The following is a 9916-nucleotide window of genomic DNA, read 5'->3' as shown; positions in this document are numbered from 1 at the left end:
GGGGCGGGCTCAGACAGGGAGTATGAGGGGGAGGGGCTTAGTCAAAGATAAGGGACTCGTCCAGTGCTTGGTCTTATTGTGTTCACGGTGGGATTTAGTACAGACACACATTGCTGTGCATAGACTGTACACTGCTGTGTACACCCCAGTCAAGGGGAGGGGAGCCATAAGAAACAGTGCCTGGGTAGTCCTGTGAAAAGCACTAAAAGAGCTCTCGTGGAGAAGTGTGCTGTGGAAACTTTATGGTATGTGTCAGAACTCAGGGGTCAGTGTGTGTGTGTGTGTGTGTGTGTGTGTGTGTGCGTGTGTATGTGTGTGTGTGTGTGTGTGTGTGTGGTGTGTGTGTGTGTGTATGTGTGTGTCCTGTGTGCGTGTGTGGTGTGTGTGTGTGTGTGTGTGTGTATGTGTGTGTGTACAGTATGTATGTGTGTGTGTACAGTATGTGTGTGTATGTGTGTGAGTGGGTCGGCGCTGTACGTGGGAGGTAACCCGACGAGTTCTGTCGATAAGGTTACACAACCTGTTGGCAGCACAGCGTGGAGATGATCCTGAGGGTGTGAGATGCTCTCGATTATTTTACCGTTTCATTTTTTAAATCTTATTTAGGACCTGTCCCCCACCACACCTCCAAAGTCAAACGTGTGTATATTTTATAGTCAGGAGACTGTCATATTTAAACTGAATAAAACTTTAATTGGGACCTACTGTATGTCTGAAACACATCGGACACACCTGTGTCCCAGCACCCCCTGCACAGAAACAACCTTCAGGTGGTGTTTGTTCTCGAGTGGGCAGCAGAGGGCTATCAGCTGTTACCACGGTAACAGCTCCTCCTCTGCGTTATCACCGCAGCCTGGGGAATGCTGGGAAAAAGGCAGGCTGACCTGAGAGCAGCGTCGGTCAGACACATTGCAGTTCCATTCCGCCCTGTTTTTTCCTCCCGCTCCGGGTTTTCCGCGGTGCGGCGGCGATGGATGGGCCTCTCTGCCCTGCGTGCGGTCGCTCTCTCAGAAGCGCTGAAAGGCGTGTGCGGGAGAGGCCAAACAGCTGGCACCGCGCTGAAATGAACTCCCCGGTGGTTCGGTACGTGTCATGACGGGGCACACATGGTCCGCGCTCTTCATGCCTTCCTGTCACACAGAGAACATGCGGTTGACCAGGAAGCGTGTGTCAGCGAGTGTGACTGTGTAAATGCATTTACGTGTGTGTGTGTGTGTGTGTGTGTGTTTGTGTGTGTTTGTGTGACTGTGCTAATGCGTGTGTGTGTGCGTATGTGTGCACATGTGTGCATGCGTGTGTGTGACTGTGCTAATGCATGCATGTGTGTGTGTGTGTTAATGCATGCGTGCGTATGTGTGTGTGAGAACGTATGTGTGTGTGTGTGACTGTGTTAATGTATGTGCGTGTGTGTGTGTGTGTGTGTGGTCGTGTGAGAGCAGGGACATGTAGAGACCAGATGGCTGTGAACACTGCCCTTGGCGAAATATGATTCTGCAGCCACCTGGTTGAAGGTGAACAATAGGAACACCTTAAAGGACATTCTATTCCCCTCACTTTGCCTCTCTTCATATTTCTTTTTTTAAAGGCTTTTCTAAAGCGAGAAATATTCTCATGTGCCAACATTCTCTTGAGTGTCCTTTAGTAATAAAATAAGAAATCATAAAATGACCCTGAAGGTCGCGTGGCTGGTGTGTGGGGACACAGATGGATTTTCTGAGGCCGCAGGACGTCCGCTCGCTTCGATCGGCGTGGAAACGGATCGCCGTAACCTCCACCGGAGCTGGACTGGCTGACTGGGGGACAGGCAGGCAGGCAGGCGATGGATGTCCTGTTCTCATCCCTTTACCGTGACCCACAATGTCGTCAGCACTGCCAAAACCTTCAGAATGCCTTTTTCCTTTTTTTCCCCAAGCGGTCAATACACTGCCTGGCTTTCTGTGACTATTCGATAAGGAAAAGCCTCACCATTTCAGCTCCGTGTTTCTGTCCCGATTTTAATTTAATGAAAAACATTTTTTTTCGCTGTCCTATTGTTTTGTGAGTGGCGAGGGACCGGCGAATCACAGCCTCCCGGCGTCCAGACCGCGCGGCACGTTAGCGCGTCACACCGTCGGCCCAATCAGACGAGCGATCTGTTTCACCGCCTCCTCTCGCCGCGGCGATTCAAACGAGCCGGCGTCCTGGCGGGACTCCACACGCCCCCCAAAAGTGAAAGGGGTAACAGAGCGGAGTGACGGGGGGCCAGGTTCTGCGTTGGGACGCCCCTACGTCTGCGTGCGGCAGCGGGACGGGAGCGTGTTCCCTCGCTGAGGTTGGGCGGCGTACGCAAATTCTGAGAGAGATGCGGGCCGACCGCTCGCGTCCTCGGAGGCGCAGCCACACGTGTAAGGTGTGTGTGTGTGTGTGTGTAATCTGTGTGTGTGTGTGTGTGTGTAATCTATGTGTGTGTGTGTGTGTGTGTAATCTGTGTGTGTGTGTGTGTGTGTAATCTATGTGTGTGTGTGTGTGTAATCTATGTGTGTGTGTGTGTGTAATCTGTGTGTGTGTGTGTGTGTGTAATCTATGTGTGTGTGTGTGTGTGTGTAATCTGTGTGTGTGTTCTCTCCTCAGGTCTGAAGCGCAGCCACATGTGTGAGGTGTGTGTGTGTGTGTGTGTTTGTGTGTAATCTGTGTGTGTGTGTGTGTGTGTAATCTGTGTGTGTGTGTGTGTGTAATCGGTGTGTGTGTTCTCTCCTCAGGTCTGAAGCGCAGCCACACGCGTGAGGTGTGTGTGTGTGTGTAATCTGTGTGTGTGTGTAATCTGTGTGTTTGTGTGTGTGTAATCTGTGTGTGTGTTCTCTCCTCAGGTCTGAAGCACAGCCACACGTGTGAGGTGTGTGTGTGTGTGTGTGTGTGTGTAATCGGTGTGTGTGTGTGTGTGTAATCTGTGTGTGTGTTCTCTCCTCAGGTCTGAAGCGCAGCCACACGTGTGAGGTGTGTGTGTGTGTGTGTGTGTGTAATTTGTATGTGTGTGTGTTTGTGTGTAATCTGTGTGTGTGTTCTCTCTTCAGGTCTGAAGCGCAGCCACACGTGTGAGGTGTGTGTGTGTGTGTGTGTTTGTGTGTAATCTGTGTGTGTGTTCTCTCCTCAGGTCTGAAGCGCAGCCACACGTGTGAGGTGTGCAGCGTGACGCTGAACTCGGTGGCGCAGTACCACGCCCACCTGCAGGGCTCCAAACACCAGAACAAGTGAGTGCGCCTCACACGAGCGCCGCCGCTAAGACACGCCCCCTTTTTTCGATGTCCTGTGTGACGTCGGCCTCCTCGAGCAGTCGCTTCCGAGCGCTTTCTCAGCAGCTGTGAAAGTTCTTACCTAACGGAGGGAGAGGGGCCTATTTTTATCCCAGAGCTGCATGCGGTCTGCGGTTTTTTCTCCCGCTTCAGGTGATCCATACGAAGATGACATCATTCTCGTGTGCACGCTCGGTCCAGGAAAATAAGATGTGAAATTGAGGGTAAAAATGGAAAAGTACGCTGGAGTCTGTATGACTTTATCACATGGATATTTACAGGACTGCAAATATATACATCTGTAAGTAGTTTATTCTCTCTTAAAGGGATAGCGCACTTTCTGGGTCATGTGAAACTCCTGTATCAAAAATATCCTTCATTGCATTTAACAGACTGTCAGGGCCAGTCGAAAAACACTAAAACTGAAATTATATCAAAAACCCAAAAAAGTTAACTACCCTTTTAAAACATGATATTCTTAAAGAATAACTACATTGTCTGCTGAGACCCCATCCTGGAGCTTTTATGCACTTTTTCCCAGTATGTTTTTAATTGTGGGAAAGCAGGCGCAGCAACAGTATCCAGAGCACTCCTGAATCCACACCAGGAACAGCGGTAAAACTGATTCTGTGTGTGTGTGTGCAGGTGTGTGTATGCGCGTGTCTTAGGGGTATGTAGAGACGTCATTATCTGTATCTGTATCTGTATCTGTTCAACCAACAAAATTATCTGTCTGTGTATCTGTATTCGGATAGAAGACCGGAAGTGGGTGTGGTTTATACCGGAAGTCACGTTAAATCTGGCAAATGTTGTATTTTCTAACAAAACCCCTGGAACCCGAGCGCTCAGTGTTGTGTGAAGTCATGGCGGAAGGACGTTGCTGGAGCTCTCTTCCGTTCTGCGTATGTGTTAATAACACGATAATAACAGGGTTATATCAGGCTCAATAACACGATAATAACAGGGTTATATCAGGCTCAATAACACGATAATAACAGGGTTATATCAGGCTCAGGAGGGTACCTGATAATTGTTTGAGTGTAAATAGTATGTAGGTATGACAGTTGTTCTTGTGTGATGAGTCTATGTGTTTGTGGATGGACAGAAGGAGTTGTGGATGTTGTGATATTCACATTATGATTTTGCGATAGCTATGAAATAGCTGGCTAATTTCTGGCACCACGGTAGAGCTTATGGTCAGGGACATTCTCTAATTGCAGCCTCGTTAGCTACTAGTGAAGGTGATTTTCAGTAAGCAGGAATTAACACTTCAGTGATAACAGAAGTAATGTCCAGTGTTAATTGAACTCTAGCAGTGTTAATTCAACTCTAACAAGGACCAAATGTTATCTGTCAGGGTTGAATTAAGTCCGTTCGAGTTGAATTAACACCGGTCATGTTACTGAGTAGGAATGCGTTATTGTGCAGTTGCTCGGGCCACCCTGTGTAAGTGATTCTCTTTCGTCTGGCCTGCTTCCCTCTGCAGCCTGAAGAACCAGCTATGAACACGGCAAACTCTGACAGGATGCTCGCCCGGTCAACTGATGTCACAGGAGCTGCTGTCCTTTTGTCCCTCTTCCTTGTCTGTCTGTCTATCCCCTATCTCTCGCTCTCTCTCTCTCTCTTTCTCTGTCTCTCTCTCTCTGTTTCTAGCCTCGATCAAATGTGCACCTTTAACCCATAAAGTTCCGGCAATTTTCCCTGTCGGCGTCACGTGGGAACAGGGGCAGGAATCGATTTTCCATGTTAGATGTTCCTCCAGTTTTCCGGGCCAGGACCTAGCCTGATTTACAGAAATATTTCTGTCACGGCACTAGCAGCAACATTCCCGGGTTGAGCACACAGAGGTCACAGCGATTTTTTATATATGGCGCAATTTCTTTAATAAATACTCTACTGAATCTGCCCATTAATTGTCATCATTGCCTCATGAATTGCTTTTGTGCTGTGCAGTGCTTGTTGGTAAACATCTGTGTCAAGCACTTCCAGCCTTAAGTTGCCTTTTTACCCAGTGTAGCAAGCTGGCTAGTGCTACAACTACATTGAGCCACATATCAATCCATTTGGATAACAGAATAATTTTTATTGTATTTTACTAAAAAACAACACCGCATGTAAGTAGGTTATTGATTTTTAGCTGAAAAACCATGTTTCCATTGTTAATCTAAAATTAGCTATTTGGGATCATTTGAGCTCTATTGGCAAAACATGTTACTGTAAGATTATCTCAAACTATCACTCTTCAACTATGTTGTGTTGGTAGGATTTGTAGTACATCTCTACCAAAAACTATTATCGCTATCAGTGAAATATCCGGCTGTTTTAAAGACAAACGAACATAACGTTAGCATTAGTCCTGCATTCCTTTAGAGGGTACACATCCTTGCCTGATCTAACCGGAGCAGTCGTATCATGTGTGAGACAGACTGAACACAGAATTTTCCTGTATAGGAAACCTATGTGTATCAACAGGAAAAACCACTATCTATCCCAAGTAATGGGACCCAGCAATGTTGTGGGTTCCATGTGTGAGAGGAGCTTCTGGTTCTATTATTCTCTTACTGAGTCTCTTTCCTCTATTTCCAGTCCTTTCTCCTAATCTTTCTCTATCTGTATCTCTGCCTCTCTGTCCCTCCTTCCTCTCTCAGTAGTTTTGTCTTCTCTTTCAGTTGTTTCTGCTGCAGTGTATATTTTATCTTTTTTTAAAATTCCACACAGCCACTAAATACAGTGATCTGAGTTTCGAGCAGAAATAAAGAGATTAGAGAGATTACAGAGAAGGACGGGGATTTTATGAGGCTCTGTCAGTTCTTAAAATAATTCCCAAAAAATATGTAATTTAAAGAGGCTTAGTAGGTTTTAAGCGGTCCAATTTTGAGCGTATGTTCTGAAATTCCACTTGGACGTAAATTACGAGCATGCGCACATTCTAAAATGAGCTTAAATAATATCAACCACCTCCAACAGATTGGCAAATGTGATAGCCTCCTTTTATAATTAAATTGGCTCCAGAAACATTGGAACAAAAAAGGGTCATTCCTATAGGCCACAGACTATTAACCAAGTTTGAGGCCAGAAAATATTCTGAGATATTTTTACATTACGCCTATGAATCACAATCTGTAGATACTTTTAAACGATCAAATAAAAATCTGTACTCTTATGTCACAACCATTATGAGCACGTCCTAAAAGGAGCGGACGTACACACTGGTTGTGCCAAACGGTTAGCCTGGAAATAAGTCACAGTCGCTTCAAATAGGTCTACCTCAGAGTAGAATTCATGGAGGAGTCCAGAAGAGGCTGTCCCATCTGTAGACATGCAAAACAAATATCACTGTACATAAAAAACACAGATGCTGCAGCCGCATGATTCCCATCCTGTAATAACGGTTTTATGCGTTTTCACTGTTTATGGTGAGTTTTATATTTGCTCCAATTTCAGATCTGATTAAGCGAGTTGCTTCATTCTCAGCAGGGAGGGGCCTGCTCAATGTGTTGCATTTCAAACTGTGTTTTGCTATCTGAATTTTTGCAGGCTGTTCTGGATTTCGAGATGTATATACAAAAGTATTAGGACGGTGATGCTATTTTTTTATTTTATTTTATGTAATTTTGTTGATTTCACTTCCAAATGACATGTCAGTGACACTACCGTCATTTCCGGTAATATAAAGTTATTTTAGGTGAACAATGATTTTCTGTGCCTTGTTTACAATTTCATTGTGTTAACGAAGATGGCAGTGGCAGGATGAGGACCTGTTCATTATTAGATTCTCATTCCCATAATTATTCCTGTTTGGGCTCTCTCTCTCTTTCTCTCTCTCTCTCTCTCCCTCGCTCCCTCCTTCCCTCTTTGATCTATGTTGTCCTGTGCTTTGTGTCTCAGGGAGGTCTTTGTTCAGACCGCTGCGTGACCTAACAATATTGCTTTCTCATTTGCATAGAAATAATGTGAGAGAGTTATTATCCAACAGTTATATAGCCTGTGGTCTGCTAGTGTGTTAAAAAATATATATTTTGTTTACTGTGCAGTGACATCATTTAATAAATGTCGCATTTGTTTGTTTGTTTCTTCCTTTCTTTGAGTGGACAGTTTTACCTAAACAATTTATACAGTAAGTCCATGCTACACAAATGTACAATCAACATATGTGATCGATATTGCAAAAAAAAAACTGTGTCATTGTTCTTTACTCTGGTTGATATCATTTTGTCAAATAAATGATTTTGCTTAAAATGTCCAAATGTTGTTGTTTTTTTCTTTTACTGTGTGTATAAATTCAGTTGGGTATATGGGCAGTAAGACGCTTGGTTTGGTGCAGGAAATGCAGAGAGGTGAACATGGTACTGACTGGCTGGTCGTTGCCTTGCTGTTCTCCTGGATGTGAAAGACCCACAATCCACGCAGATTGATGATGCTAATCAACTACGATGTGTGTGATGGCAACTGTCCAGAAAGGCCCTCTAATTCATTTTCAAATTTAAATAATGGAATTTTCATGAATACCCAGGATAGTTTTCTCTCTCTCTCTCTCTCTCTCTCTCTCTCTCTCGTGCGTGTCAGAGATTAAAAAAGAGAGTGAAAGAGAGTGAGGGTATGTGTAAAAGAGGTGTGCAAATGCCTATGGGTTTATAGTGTATTTATGCACGTGCATGTGTGCATGTGAGTGTGTGCTCCCGTTCAGAATCATCCAGCAGCTGGTTCCATGAATATGAAACAGTATCCCTAATCCATTATAACGCTGTCATTTTTCACACGCTGTGATAACGCCTCACTGGACATCAATGCAAAGTTTATTGAAATGCCTTGGCTGTAGTTATTTCCCATTGACTGCGTTTGGGAACCACTACCTCATGACTCAGATGACTTAGTATCAGCAATGTTTGCTGCCTAAACCTGCATGTACGCACTCATGTAAGCCGCTATGGATAAAAGTACCTACAAAAAGCACAAATGTAAATTTAATTAAAAATGAATGCAGGTGTATCAACACAAGCCAGACTCAATGGCAAAACCAGCGACGATTCACGATACTGGAATCCAATTTTAGCAGGACAGGCAACCCAGGCGTCCTATTTTCTCATTGTTATAACTATTTATGAGGGCCAGCGCGTTCGTCGAAAAGTGCGTTGAATAAAGAATCTCAGAATTATTAACTGTGTGTGAAGGACTTTGAGGGAGAGCGCTGGGATGCCGCGACCGTTTGTTTAAAAATTAATAATGAGGACAGGGGCTTTTCGTTCAGCCGACCATAATGCATCTGTTAAAGAAGGTGCGGCGAGGTCCCAAATGAGGTCATTAGAAGCAGAAATTTATACACTCCCGACGGGCACCCCCGCTGCACCCGCACGGGCTCCATAAAAAAGCAATTCCACTGAATCATCTGCGCCGTAAAGAGAGCGATCGGGTGATTAGTGAATTTCAGATTACTCACCGCTTCCCTCACCAGGGAGAGGTTCCTGCTGTTTAATTCTGCTCGGCTGCGGCGAAATTCTTGCTCTATATGCAAATTAGCAAAAGTGTTGATCGTCGGAGATATTTATGCACAATGAATCCTTATAACGAGGCCTTAAAAATGAATAGTTCCTTTGGCACAAATGAAGCATCTTCAATTTTTTTTTCACTCCAGATAACGTGTCCTGGCCGCATTGCCTAAACGTGTTAGGAATTATTTTCTTAACAGAACTGTGAAGCAGGAACATCACTGTAAACAGAGAGATGTGACTTTGTATGTGTCAACGTATATCTTCTGTCCCCACGCTCTCTTTCTTATTTTAAAGAGTAAAGGGTCTACCAGTGTTAAAGGAACACAATAAGCTGTATTTTAACGCGAAAGGTACAGTGAACGTTGGAATTTATGTGAACCTGTCACTTTAGAAGGTTTATGCTCAGCTGCATTTCTGTCAGCCGGAATAAATACATATTATAACACTACTGACAATGTGTAATGCCTTAAAATGTTTATTTTCAGGAATTGTTAGGCTACTGATGTTTTTAAGCACAATTTCTTCCATAATGTAAACTCATAATATAAATGAGTAGTCATATTTCAGTTGTTTGTACAGAGACTACAGATAAGGTCGTCACAAAGACGAAGGACAAAGTAGACAGACTACTCGCACTGATTAACATACGTTGCCGTGAACTCCTTTGCTGTGATGCGACGCGTGGCTACTGCAAACCGTGTGATTGTGTCATTGATAAATATCAGGTTTATTCGTACTGACATTTCTAATTTGCTTCCTGCCACGGGGAATATCCTGGAGGGACTTGGAGCGAAAAAAAATGCTTGTCATGCAACAACAAAGAGACAATTTATTGTTGGTCGCGCGCGTTCACGCCTTGCTGGCAAAAGCTGAATCCTTGTTTTTTTGTGTGACAACCCACGTAATTAATGTATTCTACAGCACATATAGCATCAGCTAGAGGGGATATGCTAATATATGCAGATATAAAGTCCCTTTTTTGCACAGCATGTAATTGGCGCAGTTGTTTGCTGTGAGGTGTATCAGCCTTTGCCTTGTTTGTGCTTTTCCCTTATCGTTTTTTAGGCGGAAAGGAGGAGGGGGGAGATTGCATTAAAAGGTCGGTACTTCCCCCTGTCGTATACTTAAGAGGCCAGCACATAAATGTAATCAAACCTT

The 9916-nt window shown here is 44.3% G+C and overlaps 1 protein-coding gene across 2 annotated transcripts in view; it reads left to right on the top strand.

The window, feature by feature from the left end:
• The window catches only part of LOC118212448 (zinc finger matrin-type protein 4-like), a 25232-nt gene extending 17720 nt beyond the window's left edge, over positions 1-7512 (top strand). For both annotated transcript variants that reach the window (XM_035390316.1, XM_035390315.1), the window contains 2 exons: positions 3131-3227; positions 4756-7512. In XM_035390316.1, the coding sequence (XP_035246207.1) occupies positions 3131-3227; positions 4756-4774 (116 nt within the window). In that variant the 3' untranslated portion in view covers positions 4775-7512. The remainder of the gene's footprint in view (positions 1-3130; positions 3228-4755) is intronic.
• Positions 7513-9916: the final 2404 nt, after the last annotated feature.

Source organism: Anguilla anguilla, chromosome 14 (assembly GCF_013347855.1).
Source record: "Anguilla anguilla isolate fAngAng1 chromosome 14, fAngAng1.pri, whole genome shotgun sequence".
Taxonomy (NCBI): domain Eukaryota; kingdom Metazoa; phylum Chordata; class Actinopteri; order Anguilliformes; family Anguillidae; genus Anguilla; species Anguilla anguilla.
The sequence above is the reverse complement of the archived record's forward strand: the minus strand, read 5'-3'. Positions and strand labels throughout refer to the sequence as shown.